Raw genomic sequence first — 24,093 nt, 5'->3', positions numbered from 1 at the left:
TCTGTTTTCTAATAACAAATCTCATTCCCTCTCATATCAATTTTACGATGAGTTGGACTGTTTTGCTTGGTATTCAAGGCACTACTTGGCCTAAACCCCTACTGCCTTTGTAAAGTTTGTTTCACTGTTTTCCTTCCCACATTCTGTCCCATAGTCAGCATTAGTTGAACACCACTCCCCTGGTCTTACAGAAATAGTTCTAGTTCTTAGCACTTGCATTCAGATCAGATCAGTCGCTCAGTTGTGTCCGACTCTTTGCGACCCCATGAATCACAGCATGCCAGGCCTCCCTGTCCATCACCAACTCCCGGAGTTCACTCAGACTCATGTCCATCGAGTCGGTGATGCCATCTGGCTATCTCATCCTCTGTCGTCCCCTTCTCCTCTTGCCCCCAGTCTCTCCCAGCATCAGAGTCTTTTCCAATGAGTCAACTCTTCACATCAGGTGGCCAAACTACTGGAGTTTCAGCTTTAGCATCATTCCTTACAAAGAAATCCCAGGGCTGATCTCCTTTAGAATGGACTGGTTGGATCTCCTTGCAGTCCAAGGGACTCAAAAGAGTCTTCTCCAACACCACAGTTCAAAAGCATCAATTCTTCGGTGCTCAGCTTTCTTCACAGTCCAACTCTTACATCCATACATGACCACAGGAAAAACCATAGCCTTGACTAGACAAACCTTTGTTGGCAAAGTAATGTCTCTGCTTTTGAATATGCTATCTAGGTTGGTCATAACTTTCCTTCCAAGGAGTAAGCGTCTTTTAATTTCATGGCTGCAGTCAACATCTGCAATGATTTTGGAGCCCAGAAAAATAAAGTCTGACACTGTTTCCACCGTTTCCCCATCTATTTCCCATGAAGTGATGGGACTGGATGCCATGATCTTCGTTTTCTGAATGTTGAGCTTTAAGACAACTTTTTCACTCTCCACTTTCTCCTTCATCAACAGGCTTTTTAGTTCCTTTTCACTTTCTGCCATAAGGGTGATGTCATCTGCATATCTGAGGTTATTGATATTTCTCCTGGCAATCTTGATTCCAGCTTGTGCTTCTTCTAGTCCAGCGTTTCTCATGATGTACTCTGCATATAAGTTAAATAAACAGGGTGACAATATACAGCCTTGACGTACTCCTTTTCCTATTTGGAACCAGTCTGTTGTTCCATGTCCAGTTCTAACTGTTGCTTCTTGACCTGCATACAAATTTCTCAAGAGGCAGATCAGGTGGTCTGGTATTCCCATCTCTTTCAGAATTTTCCACAGTCTATTGTGATCCACACAGTCAAAGGCTTTGGCATAGTCAATAAAGCAGAAATAGATGTTTTTAGGTAGGTCTTATCAGATGTAAGCAGGCACTTACTGCTTTTCAGCCACTTATATATCCTTCACTTCCTGGGAAGTCACAGTTGTTACCTATCTTAAATTGTTATTGTTTAGTCGCTAAGTTGTGTCCGACTCTTTTGGGACCCCATGGACTGCAGCCCACCAGGCTCCTCTGTCCATGGGATTTCCCAGGCAAGAATACTGGAGTGGGTTGCCATTTCCTTCTCCAGGGGATCTTTCTGACTCAGGGATTGAAACCGTGCCTCCTGCTTGTCAGGAAGTTTCTTTACCACTGACCACCAGTGGTAAAGAATCCAGTTATCTTAAATACTAACCTATTCAACCTAACAGAATGCATCTACAGATAAGTTCATACAGACTTATTTATACCCTAAGAGAGTTTCCCTGGGGGTTCATGATGAATGTGTCCCCTTGTGTGATCTCTTGCTAGAGCTGGGTCTATGCAAATCAGATTGTAGGCCAGGGAAGCTTTCCTGGGTTAATGTTAGATCCCAGGTTTTAATGACCAGGTAAAGCTGTATAAATAAGGAGGGAAAGCTGTTCTGGGATAAACCTCCCCTGTAGGGAGGCATGAAGTCCTGACACCATGGTGAGTATCAGGATTGATACTTGATTCAATATTTTGTAAGCTGAAAGTACAACACAAGGATATGAATACTGGAAGATGACACTGGAGAGGGAGGTAAGGACCAGGCTAGAGGAGGCCAGATAACAGTTTGTAACCAGGAATGTGGATGAGACTGGGTGGCAGAGCGGCTCCTTCTCATATTCTGAGTACAGCGTGTACTTCCCAGGGCTCATGGAGAATATGCCCAAACCAGCTGATCTCCAGCCTAGTTCAACACGAAGGTCATGTATATCATTCACAGCTAAAAATGTTCCCCAAGATGTCATGAGGTCAGTAATTGTGTCATTTCACAAAGAAGACAACCCAAGACAAGAAGTGGTGGTTACATGGCCTTTAACAATGATTTTGTTTTAGCGTGGCTCTTTTAAGTGGAAATGCTTTTTAATAGTTAGCTTACTATACCAAAAGATGTATGTCCCAGCTGTGCTGTGCTGTGCTTAGTCACTCAGTTGTGTCTGACTCTTTGTGACCGCATGGACTGTAGCCCACCAGGCTCCTCTGTCCATGGGGATTCTCCAGGCAAGAATACTGGAGTGGGTTGCCATGCCCTCCTCCAGGGGATCTTCACAACCCAAGGATCGAATCCAGGTCTCCCGCATTGCAGGTGAATTCTTTACCATCTGAGCCACCAGGGAAGCCCCAGAGATACCAAGAATTCGTTAGTGATGAAATTCCTGGTTTTTCATTTGTTTGTTTGTTTTTGGTCCTTTATTTAAAATACTGAAATCATACAGTTTGAATTCTAGAGAAATATGGTCTGGAGGTATGCTTACATAGCAAAAACAGGGGCATTACATCCAAAACATGAAACTTATGAATTTCCAGAAGGTGATACATGGCACTTGAAAATAGATGTGAATTTCCAACAGAGATAATTAATATTTTTAATCAGATCCTGCGTTCATGGAAGGAATATGACCTGGCAGTAATGATTATAAATTATGGAAAAAAGGTGTTGGACATCTCATCAGGTTGCAAATCTCTATTTGGTACTACAGACCTAGAGGAAATGCAAGAAGAGGTAATTGTTTGTTCTTTGTGTCTCATCTTTAAACATACATTATTTGAATTTTATGAGAGGTCATGTAGTGTTAGAAAATATGTTAGATAATTGATTAGTTTTTAGTTTGTCATATTTACATAAAAGAGGATGAATGTATAGTGAAGAGGTTCTTTTTTCCTTCCTTTTCTTTCAATTTTAATTACTATCCAGAAAATTAAAAGGTCTCTATTGCTAGAATATTGAATAGCCCCCTGTTTCTAGTATTGATGATCAGTTAGGTGTTGATGAGAGCTTCCTATACCCAGTTGGACATTAGACTGAAAGCCCTCAAAGGTCTCTCCCAGACTGAAGATTTTTATTATTTTCGGTGGGTCACTGAATGCAATAAATATGTCAGAGCTTTTTGCTCTGCCCCAAGTAGATTTCCTGAACTTCTTGTAACACCTACATTGTCTTCCTTATGAGGCTTCTAATGTTTGAGATAACTTTTAAGTAAGACCCATGCTGACTCCAAGCATGGGTCTTACTAGATCGTTATTGCCTTTTCTTGAAAGTATGTGGTTAAATGATTTTGTAGGTAGATCAAATTTTGAAACATTGCTTAGTTTATCTTGTTTCTGAAGAGTACTGGGAACTGCTTGCAGCCTCTTTTGTGATCAGGATTGGGGTTGAGACTATGACCCCTAAGCCTGTTTCAATTGGAGTAGCTCTATCTCTATTATATGTGGAAAAAGCTTAAGAAAAATCCCATAGTTTCCCTGGATGAATATTTTTAGCCATAATACTTTTTGGGGTGTGTGTGGGGATTCTAGAGAAAGTTTTGATTAAGCTGAAAGTGACTTGAGGATTTTTTTCTTCACCAAGTGTTGTCCACTCTCAGAGTTCATCAGCCAGCCCCTTCATGTCACTGAGGCCTTGACTCAGGGCCCTGCCCCTTCGCATCATGGCAGGACAGGACCCCATCCCTCTTTCCTTGGAGCCTTTAGTCCAGCAGCAGGTTGTGATACTTCTTTCAGAGTAAGACTGTGGGGATTGAGAATCTAGTATCTGGTTTATAGAAGTCAGGAATCATTATAAGCATCTGGGGTCCCTCAAAGCCAAAAGACCTTGGCAGGTCTATTTTTTCAGAGAGTGGGAGACATGAACCAGTCAGTTCTCAGGCTCAGACAGTTGAAAACATGGTGGGGAGCCTGAGTGCAGACCCACCAATTCTTAATCCACTAATTACTGATCATGTTACGTTCAATGAAAGGCAAAGTAGCAAAAGCAATTAGCTTAGTTGTAAGGAAGCTCCCTCTGGGGCAAGGGAAAAAAAAAAAAAGGAAGGAAAGAAAAGGATATATTTCTGAAAGCATTTTTTTTTGAGGATTTTGAGAGCTGTATCTGCAAGTGCTCTCAAAAGGGTGTGTGTAGTGGGGAAGGGGCTGCTTAGGGGAGTAGAAGTTACTGGGAGGAAGGGAAAGGGAAGAGAAGAACTATTTTGGTCAACCTCCATAAAACAGTTTGTATTGTATCTGGCATTTAGTTAGACTACAGTGGGTTGTTATTAATTAATTATTAGTACATTTAGCCATGTAGATTCATAACTTGGTCTACCAAGTATGAAAGCATGAACATAATTTAAAGAATGTTATTTGAAAATGACAATTCTTGAAACATACTGAAATACGTCCTGACATTTAACCAATGTTTCTAGGGTTCTTCCAAGAAGTCTTGCAAGAATAAGAAGCCACAGCAGATATTAGTACCTGAAAAAATAAATGAACAGCTGGTTTTATTGGAGACACATCTACTCAAACTGACAAAGCAATGTAATCTATTATTTTTCTTTCTGTATACTTCTGTTTAGCATTTTGTGTTTTTTTTTTTTAAATAAGAAAATATTTTGTTGAAAGGATTAGAATGAGATTAGCATTTGGTAAGCCCTTTATGGTTTATGCAGTGCTTTTACATTATGTCCTTAATCCTAACAATACTCTGTTAATAAGGGATTGCTAACCTTATTTTTACAGATGTAGCTCATAAAGATTAAGCGGTTTATTTAGGATTACATAGTTGGCTTGGATTTGAGCTTAAAGCTTCTCATTCTAAAGCAGAGTTTCTCAACCTCGACAATATTGCCAATTTGGGCCAGATAATTCTTTGCTGTGGGGGACTGTCTTAGGCATTGTGGATGTAAAACAGCATCTCTGGCCTTTGTCCAGAGATGCATAGCACACCATCCCCTCTGGACTGTCTCCCCTACCCCCACCCCCCACCAGCCCCAGCTGTGACACAAGTGTTGGCAAATGTATTGTAGAAGGGGAACACAACGTTGAGAATCACTGTTCTGAAGGCAGAAATGTAACTGAGAAAGAAAGGGATAGCATGAGAGGTGTTAATATATGAGTGATTTGAACCATGTGAAACACTCAAGTGAAACACTGATTTTAGGTCGTTGGGCTGTATTGTAATTTAGTAATAGACCAAAATGCTGACATGATGATTGGAGTTTTGGAGTTTGCATCTTGGAAATCTGATTAAGAAATTGATTTACTTTCTGGTGATGACAACTGTTCTCACATTTTTAAGAAGCAGCACTTCAGACCTAGAAGAATAAAAGAGTACCTAAGTTTCTCTCATTAGAAGGTTGCACTTTTGGCCCCTTGGTTTTTGGGAAGTCACTACCCTTGTAGAATTCTGTGTCCCCATCTCACCTGTCTTACTCTGTGCCTCGGTTATATATAGGTGGTTGTACTGTTTCAGAATTCCCTGACTTGAATCTCTCACTTTATTTAAACACACTCCATGTCTCTGTTTCCAGCTGAACTTATGAATTGAACCCAATGCTCTATTATTCACAAAACCTATAAACCTAGTTTTGGGAAAGCTCTAATTGTCTGGTTACATATAAAAATTATAATTCCTTAAATTATAGAAAGGGTTCTGGAAGTGTAAAGGGTTCTGGAAATGTGAATTATTTATTTTCATATTATCACCCCCTCCACATTTCACTAAGGAGCACAATGTAAAGTTAGGAGCTAAACAATAGATTCAGTAACAAAACAATAATAAAAATAACAGTTTTATATAGGGCTCTCTGTGTGCCAAGAACTATTTTAAGTGTTTTATTCATATTAAAACTTATATAGTCCTTATATAACAGCCATATGAAAAAGCTACTATTATTATTTCATTTTAAAGATAAGGAAAGGGAAGCACAGAGAAGGTAAGTAACTTCCCAAGGTCTCATAACTAAGACATGCGAGACTTAGGGACTTCCCTGGTGGTTCAGTGGTTAAAACTCCAAGCTTCCAGTGCAGGGGTGTGGGTTCAATGCCTGGTCAGGGAACTAAGTTCCTGCATCCCACATGCTGTGCAGCCGGAAAAAAAAGTATCAAACTGAGAATCTGGTTTCTGTGTCTGATACTTGTTGATAGACAATAGCTGTTGAGTAATAAAGATTCATGCTTTAGAGATTCTTCCCCTATTTGGTAATAGACTCCTTGGCCTTTAGGGGAAAAAATGAAAGGAAAATAATTGAATTATTGAATCTCTTAAATCTCAAAAATATGTAATTTATATTTTAAGACAAGAATTTAGGATGTCTGAAATGTTTACTTGGGTATTTTCCTATTTTTCACCCTCCACCAAAGGATTTTCATTTTTGGTTATTGATATTAAACAAAACCAACAACTTACTAATTCTTTTTAACCTTAGATATTACAACTGAACTCTCAGGAGCAGAAGATCCCATATTTCTTTACCCTATAGTTTTAAACTGGTCGGTCAAAGGTGCTGTGAAAGAAGGTAGGTTACCTTGTCATACATATGTTGCTTGCTCACCTTACTGCTGAAGATCTTTTATTCCATGAATTCTGTTGTTGGCAGAAGATTTCAGGTTCTTACCCATTCAGAATAAAGCAGACTCTTGATTGTCAAGTAAGGAAAGAGACCAAAATAGGTACCTGATTTAAAATCTGAAAATGCGGAACCTTTATGTTGACTTATTTTGGCAGTAATTGAGGTTGTGTTGTTATGAAGCTTACAAAAACTAGGAACTGAACAATGTGTTAGTGATTTTTAAGCTCAACTGTGAAGAAATAGCAGCATTATTGTTTATCTCAGAGTGAAATATAATAAAAATTAGGATGACTAGTTATTCTGGCAGTTATCAGCAGTATATTTACCCCCACCTAGTCGTATGTTAGGGAACTTTTAGGAAATCTTTCAAACACTGAGATATTTGGAAAATAAAAGAAATTTAGACTATAAAGGATTGTTTGATCATAGGAAAACAATAGTCTCACAACATTTACTCCTATACATTTTTAAAAAGTAAGAAATCTAGAAAGAAATGAAGGGACTTCTCTGGCAGTCCAGTGGTTAAGACTCCATGCTTCCAATGCAGGACCATGGATTTGATTCTTTGTTGAGGAACTAAGATTCCATATACTGCATGGCACGGGCCAAAAAAAAAAAAAAAAAAAAGCAGATTAATAAACTTGCCTATTAGAACAAAATAACTAATAGCAGTAGTATCCTTTCAATGCCATTAACCAAGTGTATTGGTGATTATACATGAATTTCCTTGTTTTCACAGTTATGAAATTTAAGCAGAGACCTAGATTCCTGGAATTCTTTACACAAGTTATGCAAAAATGTATGCATGATGAAAAATTTCAACCTATGGTGGAGATAACAAATCCTGTCTATGACTTCTTGAAAAGGTACTGTAATATTTGTTTGATTAGCATTAACAACTTTAAAAAATGAGTAAAATTGTTCCTTAAAGATATATGGTGTGTTATGAGTTAGTCGCTCTGTTGTGTCTGCCTCTTTGTGACCCCCCTGGACTGTAGCCCACCAAGCTCCTCCATTTATAGAATTCTCCAGGCAAGAATACCGGAGTAGGTTGCCATTTCCTTCTCCCAGGTATTTTCCTGACTCAGGGATGGAACCTGGATCCATCCTGGGTCCAGGTAGATTCTTTACTATCTGAGCCACCAGGAAAGCTCTAAAAGATATATAAGATGGATGATAAAGAGAGTGGAGTCTATGCAGTTAAAACAGGCATCTAGAAGGTAGTGAGTATCTGTGTCTGGGTAAATAAATAAATACACACAAAAATATTTGTGCACCTGAACTGAGGAATAATAGAGCATGTTCTTATTTCTAGTAGGAAATAAATTATCCCTTTTGCTATTGAGACATGTTGGATGATTGAATTTCTAGGCCATTAGCATCTTTCACACAAACTTTGGGGTCCAAATATTTACTTAATTTTTTCATCCAGTTTAACTGAGATATGATTGACATGCTGCTGCTGCTGCTAAGTCACTTCAGTCGTGTCCGACTCTGTGTGACCCCTAGACGGCAGCCCACTAGACTCCCCCGTCCCTGGGATTCTCCAGGCAAGAACGCCATTTCCTTCTCCAATGCATGAAAGTGAAAAGTGAAAGTGAAGTCACTCAGTCGTTTCCGACCCTTAGTGAACCCCTGGACTGCAGCCTACCACGCTTCTCCGTCCATGGGATTTTCCAGGCAAGAGTACTGGACTGGGGTGCCAGTGCCTTCTCCAGCACTGTATAAATTTTAAGGTGGACGACATAACGATTTGGGTTATGTACATCATGAAATGATTACCACAGTGGGTTTGGTGAACATCCATCATCTCATAAAAATGCGACATTAGAAAAGCAAACCCTAAAGAAACCACCAGAAAATTACTAGAGCTAATCAATGAATATAGTAAAGTTGCAGGATATAAAATCAACACACAGAAATCCCTTGCATTCCTAATTCCGGATTAGTAGGATTCCTACTCCGGTATCCTACACTAATAATGAGAAAATAGAAAGAGAAATCAAGGAAACAATTCCATTCACCATTGCAACGAAGGAATATATCTACCTAAAGAAACTAAAGACCTATATGTATAAAACTATAAAACACTGGTGAAAGAAATCAAAGAGGACACTAATAGATGGAGAAATATACCATGTTCATGGATTGGAAGAATCAATATAGTGAAAATGGGTATACTACCCAAAGCAATCTATAGATTCAATGCAATCCCTATCAAGGTACCAATGGTATTTTTCCCAGAGCTAGACCAAATAATTTCACAATTTGTATGGAAATACAAAAAACCTTGAATAGCCAAAGCAATCTTGAGAAAGAAGAATGGAACTGGAGAAATCAAACTGCCTGACTTCAGGCTCTACTACAAAGACACAGTCGTCAAGACAGTATGGTACTGGCACAAAACAGAAGTATAAATCAATGGAACAAAATAGAAAGCCCAGAGATAAACCCACGCACCTATGGACACCTTATCATTGACAAAGGAGGCAAGAATATACAGTGGAGAAAAGACAATCTCTTTAACAAGTGGTGCTGGGAAAACTGGTTAACCACTTGTAAAAGAATGAAACTAGAACACTTTCTAACACCATACACAAAAATAAACTCAAAATGGATTAAAGATCTAAACATAAGACCAGAAACTATAAAAAATCTTAGAGGAGAACATGGGCAAAACACACTCTGACATACATCACAGCAGGATCCTCTATGACCCACCTCCCAGAATATTGGAAATAAAAGCAAAAATAAACAAATAGGATCTAATTAAAATTAAAAGGTTCTGCACAACAAAAGAAACTCTAAGCAAGGTGAAAAGACAGCCTTCAGAATGGGAGAAAATAATAGCAAAAGAAGCAACTGACAAACAACTAATCTCAAAAATATACAAGCAACTCCTGCAGCTCAATTCTAGAAAAATAAACGACCCAATCAAAAAATGGGCCAAAGAACTAAGCAGACATTTCTCCAAAGAAGACATACAGATGGCTAACAAACACATGAAAAGATGCTCAACATCACTCATTATCAGAGAAATACAAATCAAAACCACAATGAGGCACCATTTCACGCCAGTCAGAATGGCTGTGATCCAAAAGTCTACAAGCAATAAATGCTGGAGAGGGTGTGGAGAACAGGGAACCCTCTTACACTGTTGGTGGGAATGCAAACTAGTACAGCCACTATGGAGAACAGTGTGGAGATTCCTTAAAAAACTGGAAATAGAACTGCCATACGACCCAGCAATCCCACTGCTGGGCATACACACTGAGGAAACCAGAACTGAAAGAGACACGTGTACCCCAATGTTCATCACAGCACTGTTTATAATAGCCAGGACATGGAAGCAACTTAGATGTCCATCAGCAGATGAATGGATAAGAAAGCTGTGGTACATATACACAATGGAGTATTACTCAGCCATTAAAAAGAATACATTTGAATCCGTTCTAATGAGGTGGATGAAACTGGAGCCTATTGTACAGAGTGAAGTAAGCCAGAAAGAAAAACACCAATACAGTATACTAACGCATATATATGGAATTTAGAAAGATGGTAACGACAACACTGTATGTGAGACAGCAAAAGAGACATAGATGTATAGAACAGTCTTTTGGACTCTGTGGGAGAGGGAGTGGGGGATGATTTGGGAGAATGGCATTAAAACATGTATAATACCATATAAGAAATGAATCGCCAGTCCAGGTGTGATGCAGGATACGGGAAGCTTGGGGCTGGTGCACTGGGATGACCCAGACGGATGGTATGCGGAGGGAGGTGGGAGGGGGGTTCAGGATGGGGAACACGTGTACACCCATGGTGGATGCATGTTGGTGTATGGCAAAACCAATACAATATTGTAAAGTAAAAGAAAAAAAGATTAAAAAAAAATAAAAGCAGAAAAAATTTTTTTCTTCCTTATGGTGAGAATTCTTAAGATTTACCCTCTTAAAAACTTTTATTTGTAACATGTAGCATGCATGTTAGTTATCTTTATCATGTTGTACATTACATCCCTAGTTGTTCTTTACCTTGTAACTGGAAGTTTGTGCCTTTGGGCTATCATCAGTAATTCCCCTTCCCCCTCTCTTTGATGTAGTCCCATTTGTTTACTTATGCTTTTTTTTTCTTTAAGGTGTTTACAACTTATTTTAACAGGTTAAAATGATTGCTTACTTTTGCTTTTGTTTCCCTTGCTTGAGGAGACATATCTCCAAAATATATTGCTAAAATTCATGTCAAAGAGCATACTGCCTATGTTTTCTTCTAGGAGTTTTATGGTTTCAGGTTCTTCACTTTAAGTCTTTAATCCATTTTGAGTTTATTTTTGTGTATGGTGTGGTTTTGAAGTCTGGTTTTGGCCATGTACTATGCTTTTCTAATTCTCTACAGTAGCAAGCAGTCATTCCTTGGGGTTCCCGTATGTATATGTGAATGGAGTTCCTCAAATAGAAGTAGTAAAACTTTAAAGTTAACCCTTTTATTCACTAAGCCTAAATGGCTCTCTCTGCCCCCAAGGAAAATTGTGTTTTGTGCCAACTAGTTATGAGAGACGCCAAATGAATTCAGCTTTTCTTCCAATAGTTGGGTTTTGATTTTAAAACTGGACATAGGTCTAATCTATCTCATTGTAGGAAAAACATCAGTAACACAAGATCTACTTTAAAAATGTCAAAGAGGAACATTCTCATAAAAACCTACAGGAAAATATTCTTCCTAAAATAGGCACTTCATTTATTAAAACAAAAGCTTGAAATACATGTGCTTTGTATTTTCAAAAGATGAAAGAGGAAATTGCTTTCATTACATGAAAGCAGGCCATTGTAATGAGAGAGCTGGACAGAATTAGAAAGTCCCACCAAATTAAATAAACGATAGCCAAAATGAGAACCTTGGAAGCTGTAAATAATATTCTTGATACCAAAGAAAATCAGAAGGCACTTTCAGTGTGCAGTAAAATTTGGAGGGCTGACCATGGAGGTCCAACTGAAGAAGAATAGATAATCTGAAATAGGAAAATAGAATAAGTGTTTGAGACCAGTGGTACAAAAAAGGATATGAGTTTGGAGATTGAACAGTATAAGTGAGTTCAAGTCAAAGGTAATGATTTCAACATTTAAGCCTGGGCAGATGTTCTAGGATGTTCTTCAAGTCAAAAAATACAGAGGAGGGGCAGAAGTAAGTCCTTGATCTCTACTTTGTTAGTAATATCTATTTTCTTTTTGTATTTGTATGCTTGACATATTTTTGCATGAAGAAACTTTTTTTCTACTTCAACAGACAAATATGCAGCAATGTTTTCTTCCAACTTTTTAGTTTCACAGTTTAGATTTAGTGTTTTAATCCATATGGAATTTATTTTGGTGTAAGGATTTAGATTAAACTTTAGGGTTTTTTCTTTTAAAATTTTAATTATTTGTCTTGGGAACATTTAAAAGTAATCTCTTTGTTACTTATTTTTAATGCTAACTTTTCACATTGTTGATTCTATTAATAATGCTTATAAATCACAATGAAGATATTCAATGAATTTTTATGTTCTACATAACAAAAAATAAAAGTATATGGAAATAACTGATGAAAAGAAGGCTAATTTGATAGAAAATAATGATATTGAGAGTTAAACATGATACTTAAAAAGAGATAAGGACATAGAAAATGTATATAACTAATAAGATTAATTTAATATATATAGCCAACTGAGACTAAACACCCTTTATATTATAGCACTTATTAAATTTTAGAAAAGTAATTTTTAAACTGCAAAATAAATCTCAGTAGACCACCTAGTCTAAAATTTGTAAAGATCACATTCATACAATGCAATTCATACAGTACAACTGAAATATTATAACAAAATGATGACTGGTATATATAATTATATATAACTATCAGATCAGATCAGATCAGATCAGTTGCTCAGTCGTGTCTGACTCTTTGCGACCCCATGAATCGCAGCACGCCAGGCCTCCCTGTCCATCACCAACTCCCGGAGTTCACCCAGACTCATGTCCATCGAGTCAGTGATGCCATCCAGCCATCTCATCCTCTGTCATCCCCTTCTCCTCTTGCCCCCATTCTCTCCCAGCTAAATCTAAAAGTATAGAGCATGAAAATCATGCTAGTGAGAAGTCCAATATCAAATGTATTCAAAGCAGTAAAAACAAATTTTTAGCTTTAGAAGCTTCTGTTACTTACTAAAAGAGTAAAATAAAATTAAATTAGCTTTTATTGAACTCGAGAAATTGGTAAAATAACAAAATAAATCTAAGACAGTAGAAGAAATAGAATAAGTTGAAATTAATCAATTATAAATTGGTTTTAAAATAGTCCAATGGTAACTGCTAGGTTTAGTCTTTGAAGATATGAATAAATTAGGTAATTTTCTGGCCAACAAAATAAGAAAAAGTGAAATGTAAGTAATCCAAAGAGAAAATAGTCATAAATTTGGAAGTTGTTAAATTTTAGAAAACAATGTATGTAATTTAACATGAATCAGTTTGAAAATCTAACTTAGAGTGATGATTATCTGGAAAATTTTTAATTATATGAGTTTATTGAAGCAGTAAAAGATTTGGAGAGATCATATTTCAATGCCATTCACATATGAAACGAGTCGCAAGTCCAGATTCAACGCATGATACTAGATGCTTGGGGCTGGTGCACTGGGACGACCCAGAGGGATGGTAGGGGGAGGGAGGAGGGAGGAGGGTTCAGGATGGGGAACACATGTATGCCTGTGGCAGATTCATTTCGATATATGGCAGAACCAATACAATATTGTAAAGTTTAAAAATAAAATTAAAAAAAATTTGGAGAGATCAAAAACTTTTTAAGCAAGTTCTCTCATAGGAACAAATAATTTTGTTTAACATAAAGCTACTTCAGGGCTTCCCAGGTGGCCCAGTGGCAAAGAATCTACCTGCCAATGCAGGAAACACAGGAGATCTCGGATTTGATCCCTGGGTGGGAAGATCCCCTGGAGTAGGAAATGCTGACCCACTCCAGTATTCTTGCCTGAAGAATTCCATGAACAGAGGAGCTTGACAGGGTACATTACAGTCCATGGGGTCACAAAGAGTAGGACATGACTGAGCACACACACACTTCAGAGTGTAGTTATAGTTTCCTTGTAAATTTTTACAGCAGGCTCTGATAACACATGTGTAAAAAGAGAATAAAAAAGTAGAAAATTAGGGGTTGACTTTATTTAGAAATATACAAAATCAAAATAAAACACTAGCTTATAAATTTAGCTGTGAGAATGTAGATTTTGTTCTCAATATATCATAAGAAGTCTAAATATAATTATCACTAGTAGTCAAAGGAGTCTTTTGTGCTGAAAAGTCATATCATGAAGTTCAGCAACAGCAATTCCTAGCAAATCAGGATTAGAAGAAGATTTTCTGTTAAAATATGCAGGACCACACAGAAACCTATTATTCCTCCTATCTTTTATTAAAAAATATCATTTTGAACATTATTGGCAGTGCTTTAAAGTAAGAAATAGAAATTAGGATTAGAATTCATGTGATTATCATATGATAGGGTCCCCAAAATGTTTGCCAAGTGAATTCCAAGGTGAAGTACTCGGAAAATAGAAGGATTGATATCTGCAAGTTATTATTATTTTTAACTTAACAAGTTAACTAAAAACTATCAGAACTAACAACAGAATTCCATAGGATGGGTAGATGCAAAATCAATGCTTTGCTATGTCAACTAGAAAGTATAATGGAAAAACAATTCTGTTGTTGTGAAGTACAGGATTAAGTTTATCAGAAATTGTGAGGGGATTTAGGCTAATATAAAAAAGACCAACATCTTTTCTAAGAGGTATTAAAAAATGACTGGAATAAATGGAGAGAAATAGTACATTACTTGATGAGCAGATGGAATATTGTAAAGATTTCTATTATTCTCAAATTAACTTGTTGGTTTAATGCAATTCCAATCAGATTAGTTTGTATGGAATGGGCTAGAGTAATGAAATATATTTAAAGAATAAAAAAGGGTAAAAAGAGAGGCTTTTCTGTCGAATAAAGTATAACAGAGTTGTGTTTATGAATTAATAGGCAGACAGTCATTGGAAATCAATGTTTTGGGTCAGAAGCAGGCATGACGTATGTAACCAAAACAATGAATAAGCCATGAAATCAAAGATCAATAACATTGATTATATGAAAGTTTAGAAATATTATTTTTCATAACACACCATCAGCAAAATAGAAAGCAGTCAGAGCTAGGAGAAAGCATTCTATGAAGAGGTGGAGAAGTGGAGGAGTTTACTCAGTGGAAGAGCATTCTGCAGAGCATGGAGGAGATTGCTGACAGGTTTGGGAAGATGGTGCTCCATAACCTCCTCTTCTTTCCAGCTTTTTCTGGAATAACAGCCACAAAAGCATTCTGGTGGGGTGGGAGAGATAGGAGGTAGAGGAGAGACCAGGCTGGTTGGAAAACAGCAGGCAACTAGGCTCAGAATGTAAGTAGCAGAGCACAGAAGGGATTCCCAAGTCTCCCTCTGATCAATGGTCCAAGCTTTGTGTTATAGTTCAGGCAGACAAAACATTTGCCAAAATGAATGCCAGCTAGGGGAAAGGGAGGACATTTAATATTGTTGGACATTGGCATCCATTCTGCATCTAGGCATTCAGCCAACCATGGATCAGAAATATTCGAAAAAAATTCCTGAAAGTTCCAAAAAGTAAAACTTGAATTTGCCACACTCCTGTCAACTTTGTACATAATATTTATGTTGTATTTACAGTTATTTATACAGAACTGAACTGATACAGAATTTGCATTGCAACTTAAATGATTTAAAGAGATGATTTAAACTGTATAGGAGGATATGTGCGGAGAAGGCAATGGCACCCCACTCCAGTACTCTTGCCTGGAAAATCCCGTGGATGGAGGAGCCTGGTAGGCTGCAGTCCATGGGGTCGCTAAGAGTTGGACACGACTGAGCGACTTCACTTTCACTTTTTCACTTTCATGCATTGGAGAAGGAAATGGCAACCCACTCCAGTGTTCTTGCCTGGAGAATCCCAGGGATGGGGGAGCCTGGTGGGCTGACGTCTATGGAGTTGCACAGAGTCGGACACGACTGAAGTGACTTAGCAGCAGCAACAGGAGGATATGTGTAGGTTATATGTAAATAGTATGCCATTTTATATAAAGACTTGTGCCTCCTTGACTTGGTATCTGAGAGGGTCCTGGAACCAAGCCCCTGCAGATCCCCATGGATGAGTGTAGTAATCTAAAATGCTTAGCTCCTGTTGATGTCCGAAGGTGGTAGTGGCTGGGAGCTTGCACATGGTAGAACTAAAGGGACTGAATCTGTTGGAAGCAAGATATCCTGTTTAGGGTCACTTGGTTTGAAAGGAAAGTGTTCACTTTTTTTTTTCCCAGTTCGATTCTATTTGTTCTATATCATATCGATACTTCAGCTCTCATCACATTTGATGCTATGATTTACATTTTGCTCTTTTGAGAGGCCAGCTATTCCTTGATGGGACTGGGAGTATCACAGTCTCATTTATGCATGGAATGCAACCAATTTTGGAAATGCTTCTAGAATAATTTCAGTGACAATACTCATTAAAAATTTATTACTTTGGGGTAGTTTTGCAAATTTTTGCATATCCTTTTAACTGACTTTATCTTTTTGTAATAGGAGGAATGAGTCCCTTCTTGGAATAAAAAAACTGAAATACAAGGATACTTTGTCTAAAAAGGTCATCAAACCTGTGAAGAAGTACAGAGCTGCAGTAGTGGAGATTGGAAAAGTAAGTTTCATGTAAATTTTGAATTTTCAGTTAGTGAACTTAAGAGATTCATGTATCTAGAGATGGTTGGCTGCACTATAATTTATTATAATATTAAACAGAAGGTAATACCAACAAGCATAAACTTATAATTATACAATATATTTTAATTCTTAAGTTATATGGATATTTTTATAATCTTTTATCTACAGTGGTACTTCTGTTACTTTTGATAAATAATTTTAATTGAAGGGCATAAAGAAATCACTGTTTTAATGTCAAGAGGTAAGCATTAGAATACAAGTAAATTATGTTGTACTCAGATTTGTGTTCAGATTTTAATTTGTAACATTTTTGTTATCTCCTGTGTTAAGACTACAGAAATGAAGCAAAAAAAAAAAGCTAAAAGAAAGGAAACTCTAAGAGAATTTTTGAATAAAAATCCCTTTATTTCTGAAATGCCGGAGCATGAAAGGTATTGATTGATTAATTAATTAAATGTTCACTTGAGGGTTACATGTGTTGCGCATTATTTTAGGCACCAGGGATACACTGGTAGACACAACAGATAGGATCACTGCCATCAGTGAGCTTACATACTACTAAAAGGAACATAAAATAAACAAACATACAAATAAGCAAGAAAATTGAAAATTTTGATAAATTTTATAGAATAAATGAACAGGATGATATACTAGAGAGTAACTGTCCTGGGGTAGAGCTGGTGGCTGCAGTAAATTAGATTAAGAGTGGCCAGGATGTCAAACTGGTAAATTACTTCTAAGTAGTGGCCAATGGTGTTCTTGTTTCTAAAACTAAAACTATAATACTTATTGGGCTTCCCTTGTGGCTCAGCTAGTAAAGAATCCACCTGCAATGCGGGAGACCTGGGTTCGATTCCTGGGTTGGGAAGATCCCTTGGAGAAGGGAAAGGCTACCCACTCCATTATTCTGGCCTGGAGAATTCCATGCCGTGGGATTGCAGAGTGGGACATGACTGAGCGACTTTCACTTTCGTAATGCTGTGGTATGTTTAGCTTTTGTTGTTATGAGCACACAGTTTTGATTCTTTATATCGTTTACTTTCATTATGTAATGTCTTCCTTTACCTGCTTAGTGATTTTGATTGTAATGTTCAGCATATAAATATTAATGAAACCACTCTCATTTTCTTTTTGTTTGCATTTGCCTCACAGTCTGTTTGATTATTCCTTCATTTTCTTTATTTAAATTATGGTATAATTTAAGTGAGTATAGAAAATGATATAAAAAATGAACATGTACTCAATATGCAATGTGCCATATGAAACATTTGGAATGCATTTCTGTCCCCCCTCTATCCCAGTAGTAATATTATCCAAAACCTAGCATTTATCATGCTTATGACTGGCTTTATACTTCAATTATATATATGTGTATGCCCCTAAAGAACATGTGGTGTTATTTTTTACAATTTGTTTTGCCAATATGCTCTTATACCTCAATATTATGTTTGCGAGATTTTTTTCATGTTGATTATATATAAGTCCAGTCCACATTTCCATTATGTAAACAGTGCTACAAAGGACATTCTTGTATACATCTCCACATGCACATTTGAGAGTTTCTGGGGTAAATACTTAGGACTGTAGTTTCCAGGATATGAACATTTTAACATTTCTAGATATTGCTAAATTGCTTTAAAATTTTCATCAGTGGTGTGTCAGGTTTCCATTATTCAGCATCTTCCCTCATACTTACTATTAGTATCAAATTTTCAAATTTTTGTGGACCTATGAGCTGTGAATTTTTATTTCTTTGATTATGAATGAGTTTAGGCAGCTTTTCATATTTGTTTAAACCCTAGAGTTTTTCTATTCTCAAGACTGCTTGTTTAGATCCTTTTGCTCATTTACAACTTTTGTTTTCTCATTTATTTTTAAAGGTTTGGATACTAATGCTTTTCCCAGATGTCATTCATCCATTTGCATTTTAAAGGTCTTCTTTTTTAAATTAAAAGTTGTAATTGTTAATGGGATCAAAGGTATCAGCATTTCATTTTATTATTTTTAAAATTTTTTCTGAGTAAAATATTTTCTTTTTCAATGTAAATATTTGATTTTACAATTGAGAATTTCATCCAACTTGAATAAATTTTTGTGAATGGTGAGAGGAAGAGTCTCTCTCTCCTCTTTTTTTTAAAGTTTCATTATACCCAATTGAATAACTCTTTTTACTGAGTAGTCTATTCTTTCATTTTTGTCATTTAGCAAGTTGTCATATGTATCAAATTTAGGAAATTGTCTGATTTCTTGTTTTCTAAAAATTTTCTTCTGAATTGTGTTTAGTTTTGCTAAATATTTCTCCACTGAGATTTTTTTCTTTTTTAATCTGTGCAGTCAAATTACATTAATATGTAAATGTTAAACTATGTGCAGTGTCTTTGTCTCATACCTTTGACTCCAATGGGGTGTCTTCCAAAACCAACCACTTCTCAGGGAGTTGGGACAAGAGAGTGGAATAGAAGGACCTTGGGCTCACCTCACTCGAGCACACCAAAATCACAACTGCAGAACAACCATCAATAAATAAAACTGGAAACTGCCCCCAAAAGATATCCTATATCCAAAGATGCAAAACCAACCAATTCTCTGACTGCAACTGAGAGAACTGAGAGACCCCCATACACCCTTCACCTAGTTTTCTCCTAGTGGTAATACCTTGTAGAACTATAGCCTAAAAATTCAACTCAGTTCTATCTACCTGGAGACAGCCTTAGTCCCACAAGTTAAAGGACCCTGCCCCACTTGTGGTGCCAGCCACAAATAGGATGGCCAGGTACACACATTTCTGTTGAGTCTATTCCAAGTAGGGGGTTCCCATAACTCCTCTTCCCCTCATTCAGGTCAGTAATTTGCTAGAATGGCTCACAGAATTCAGGAAAATATTTTACTTATGTTTACTGGTTTATAATGGATGCAAATGATCAGCCAGATGAAGGAGTTCGTAAGATGATGTCTGGAAGGGTCCTGAGCACAGGAGCCTTTGTCTCTACGGAGTTGTGATGTGTCACTCTCCCAGCACGTGGATGTGTTCACCAAACTGGAGGCCCTCTGAACTTCATTGTTAATAGGTTTTTTTAAAAACCTAGTCTGCAGTTACTCTCTCCAGAGACTGGGGGTTGAGACTGAAAGTTCCACTTACTCATCATGTGTTTGATTTTTCTAGTGACCAACCTCTATGCTGAGGCTCTCTAACAGCCCAACCCTGAGTCACCTTACTAGACTCAGGTGTATTCCAAAGGAGTGCATCATGAATAACAGGAGATTCCTGTCACTCAGGAAACTCCAAGTTTTAGGAGCTCTATACCTGAAATAAAAGACAAAGACCAAATATATATATTTTATTATAGCATTCTAGGTCTGCCCACATGCATTCATTTTTTTTACCTACTGATTCAACTTTTTTAAGATGAATAGCCAATTTGAGTCTGTGATTTTTGTTTTAGTTCTTTTTGATGAATTCTATTTTTTAGGAGATTATCCATTTTACCAAATTTTCAAAGTTATTCATAAAACGTTATTATGTTTTCATGTTATCCTTTGAATCTCTGCTATATCTACAGTTGCACACTGTTTCATTCCTAACTTCATTAATTTTTGTCTTCTCTCATATTTTTGTGATTTATCTTGCCAGAGGTTTGTCTATTTTCCCCTCATTTTTTCAAAGAGCCAAATTTTGTCTTTGTCAGTCCTCTTTATTGTGTTTATCTTCCTTTCCCTTAATTTTTGCTTTTATACTTATTACTTCCCAGTTCCTTTTTTAAAACAGGTTCACTGAGACTTAAGGCAAAAAAAGAAAAAATGAGTTTTCCTTCTACTCTCCTAAATTCTTCAGCTGGAACTTGGTAAAATTAGACTAACAGAAGAGTGATGAACAAGAGAAAAACAGCAGGGGTTTATTAACATATGCTTATGCATGGGAGAACTCAGTGATGAGTAACTCAAAGGGGTGGTTAGGATTTGGGCTTAGGGCATCTTCAAAAGGACAATGAATTTACAGTAGAATGACCAGGGGTGTAGGCTTTCAAGGGCAACAAACTGTGGTAGAAATATGAGAGAAAACAAATGGAGTAAGACTTGTTTGGGCAGGTCCATCTAGGTGCTGTTTTTCCCTCTTCATAGTCATAAAATTTCCCAGGAGAGGAGTTTTATGGCATTCTTCATATTTTTCAGAAGTTTCTATTTTCCCTTAGATAAGGGCATCTCCAAGAAGGCATCCTTCTGCATCTACTGATTTTCATTTACCTCCAGCTCAAAATAATCCTAACGCGAAAGCGAGAGCTTTCACCATCCTACCCTCTCTAGCAGGGAAGATGCCTCTGGTTCAGTCACTCTCCTTGGCTTCTTGAAGTGACTTAACCATCTCACATGGAAAGATCCCCTGGAGAAGGAAATGGCAACCCACTCTAGTATTCTTGCCTGGAAAATCCCATGGATGGAGGAGCCTGACGGGCTACAGTCCACGGGGTCACAAAGAGTCAGACACGACTGAGCGAATTCACTTTCACAACCATCTCACACAAGAAAAAGATTGACTTTTATTTTGGAAATTATAGTTTTAATTTTTAGGGTTGAGGTATTTAAAACATTTCTGTTTGGAAATCACATGACATTACCAAGACAACCAAGTGAAGTGAAGTGAAGTGAAAGTTGCTCAGTCGTGTCCAACTCTTTGTGACCCCATGGACTGTAGTCCATGGAATTCTCCAGGCCAGAATTCTGGAGTGGGTAGCCTTTCCCTTCTCCAGGGAATCTTCCCAACCCAGGGATTGAACCCAGGTCTCTCACATTGCAGACAGATTCTTTATTAGCTGAAGTGCAAGGAAAGCCCAAGAATACTGGAGTAGGTAGCCTATCCCTTCTCCAGCAGATCTTCCTGACCCAGGAATTGAACTGGGGTCTCCTGCATTGCAGGTAGATTCTTTACCAACTGAGCTATCAGAGAAGCTAACCAAAGATAACCAAACAACAGCAAAAGCTCAGAAAACCTTGGATTCAAAGGAAGTCAGTCACCAACGAATACAGAATAACTCCACACTGAATGATAATATCAACACTGCATGTCAAAAATAGTTTCCTTCCTTCCTTTATTCTCTAGAATATCTGTCCTTCCAGTGCAGCAAGGTCTACCTTTCTTCCTTCCTTCCTTGCATCCATCCATCCCTATTTCCCTTCCTTTATTTCTGTGTGTGTGTGTTGACTCAGATTCATACTTGTTAACTTTCAAAGTGAGCAAGATTCTTTAACTTACAAATTGAGATCTTTTTTCCCCCCTTTTTCAGTATAAATCAGGTAGAATGAGGCAGCAACATCATCAACTGTTTTAAAAAAACAGATTAAGTATTTTGAAGAAATAAAGTCATGCCATATAAACAATTATGTAACTATGAAATTAGATGGGCTACTTTGAGATTTTGATAGAAATAATTTGAAACAAATTGAATATGTATTATCCTTAAAATCTGAACTATTAGCCAAAACTTGAGATTTTAGTGTTTTTCAGAGCACATTGGGTATGGATGTATGAAGTTATTGCATGTAGAGTTGACTGATGTTTTATTTCCTCTGTAATCTAGATAGTGATAGGAAAAATTTGGCTCCATTGTTTTTCTTTTCCTTAAGGAAAAGAACAGAGAAATGATTTTCTTGTTTAATATTGAAGTTAGTTGATGAATGTGAACATTACCTTATAATTTGGTTGTCTAATCTCAGTGGTCTTTCGGTGACGGAAAAGAAAAGCTGTTTGGTTTGGGCCTAGGACACAGACAGCAGAGAGAATCGAAGGCAATTTGTAGTGTCCTTGTCCTCAGTGTTTACCCTCATGCCTTCTTCATTGTCCTGGTTCACATTTTTAGCACTAAGGAGATGACAAATAAGCCAGACACATTTGCATAAGGACAGTCAAGTGATTTCTTGCTGTATTTTGTACAGACAGGGATTATTCTTTGTTATAAAATGTCTAAAAGTTCTTGTAATTGCAAAACTTCTTTTTCCCTCTACAGAAATAAGAGAGCTGATGTTCGAAAAGTAGCACATCGATTCCTGGTGGAAAACTTGAATCCTTTAATATTAAGTTATGTTAAAAAGAAGAGGTTCCATCAAATATTTCTTGAGGAGATGCCCTGGAAAGCTCAGATGAATCTGTATCTGGCAAGCGCACACTTCAACTTGCTTTTAACAAAGCTAGGGGAACGTACAAAGATAAAATTTGGTTCTTCACCGATAATGGTCAGGTATAGTATATTATCAATGAATACTGTTTTAGTCTCAGAAACATGGATAGTGTTTGTATGTTCAGGGCTCCAATGCTGATGATAACTTTGGTATATTTAAAAATTTCTTATCTCAGAATCTTTCCCAAACAAGTGCTGGATATAAGTACTAATTTACATACATTTGAATATGTTATTCAATATAGCTTTCAGGGAAAGGAGAAAGTGAATTTTCCAAGAGAAGTTTAATATTAATTGTACCTCTCCATGCTCAGTCTCTCAGTTGTGTCTGATTCTTTGCTACCCTATGGACTATAGCCTGTCAGGCTCCTCTGTCCATGGAATTTTCCAGGCAAAAATACTGGAGTGAGTTGACATTTACTTATCCAGGAGATCTTCCCAACCCAGGGATCGAACCTGCATCTTCTGCATTGCAGGCAGATGCTTTTACCACTGAGCCACCAGGGATCCCCCTAACTGTATAGTAACCAAAATATTAGTAGGCCTTAGGCAAATCTCTGTTTCATTAGAGGTATATTTTAAGCCTCCATAAACACAGGTCATACTTTCTTATATAATTTATACTTTCTGTCATTAACTCAAAAGATATTTTCCAGTTCTTGTTTATTTTTGGTTAAAGTGTTAGAGGAGATAAAATGGGAGGTAAAAATATAAGATAAATACATAATACAGAATACCATGTAACCAGAGTAACTTTATGTAACCAGAGTTTTTCATTTAAAAAAACTACTCATTGAAGGAATTTCCTGAAGTCTGGTTATTAGTACTGCATGCATTCACTGCACAGGGCAGGGGTTTGATCCCAGTCGGAGAACTAAGATCCAACAAATTGCATGTGGTGGTGGTTTAGTGGCCAAGTTGTGTCCGACTGTTTGTGACTCCATGGACTATAGCCCACCAGGCTCCTCTGTCCATGGCAAGAATACTGGAGTGGGCACAGAATATTGGAGTGGGTTGCCATTTCCTTCTCCAGGGGATCTTCCCAATCCAAGGATCGAACCTGTGTCTCCTGCTTGACAGGCAGACTCTTTACCGCTGAGCTACCTGGGAAGTTCAGCGCAGCCAAAACCAAAACAAAACCCTCATTGAGCACTTATTAGAAACAAGGTACTGAGGTAGGCATGAGGTGCATTCTGAGATGAAAAGGATCTACAAGTTGGAATCTGGTAGAGTGGCTCATAAATGTTCACAAATAATAGTCAATTAAGGTAAAAGGTGAACTACACCTTTTA

At 37.3% G+C, this 24,093-nt stretch overlaps 1 protein-coding gene and 1 non-coding gene across 7 annotated transcripts in view; one reads left to right on the top strand and one right to left on the bottom strand.

The window, feature by feature from the left end:
- CFAP54 (cilia and flagella associated protein 54) overlaps positions 1 to 24,093 on the top strand; it is a 304,320-nt gene that overhangs the window by 108,504 nt on the left and 171,723 nt on the right. For all 6 annotated transcript variants that reach the window (XR_011464166.1, XM_070370322.1, XM_070370320.1 and 3 more), the window contains 7 exons: positions 2,863 to 2,991; positions 4,670 to 4,784; positions 6,674 to 6,763; positions 7,557 to 7,683; positions 16,497 to 16,608; positions 16,962 to 17,062; positions 22,631 to 22,861. Coding sequence is in view for 5 of the 6 variants with exons in the window: in XM_070370322.1 (XP_070226423.1) it covers positions 2,863 to 2,991; positions 4,670 to 4,784; positions 6,674 to 6,763; positions 7,557 to 7,683; positions 16,497 to 16,608; positions 16,962 to 17,062; positions 22,631 to 22,861 (905 nt within the window). In the remaining variant the exon portion in view is untranslated. The remainder of the gene's footprint in view (positions 1 to 2,862; positions 2,992 to 4,669; positions 4,785 to 6,673; positions 6,764 to 7,556; positions 7,684 to 16,496; positions 16,609 to 16,961; positions 17,063 to 22,630; positions 22,862 to 24,093) is intronic.
- TRNAC-GCA (transfer RNA cysteine (anticodon GCA)) lies at positions 23,237 to 23,308 on the bottom strand. The gene has a single exon. It is a non-coding gene; the product is annotated as a tRNA-Cys (tRNA).

This window comes from Bos mutus, chromosome 5 (genome assembly GCF_027580195.1).
Source record: "Bos mutus isolate GX-2022 chromosome 5, NWIPB_WYAK_1.1, whole genome shotgun sequence".
NCBI classification, from domain to species: domain Eukaryota; kingdom Metazoa; phylum Chordata; class Mammalia; order Artiodactyla; family Bovidae; genus Bos; species Bos mutus.
This window is presented reverse-complemented; position numbering and strand designations above follow the sequence as displayed.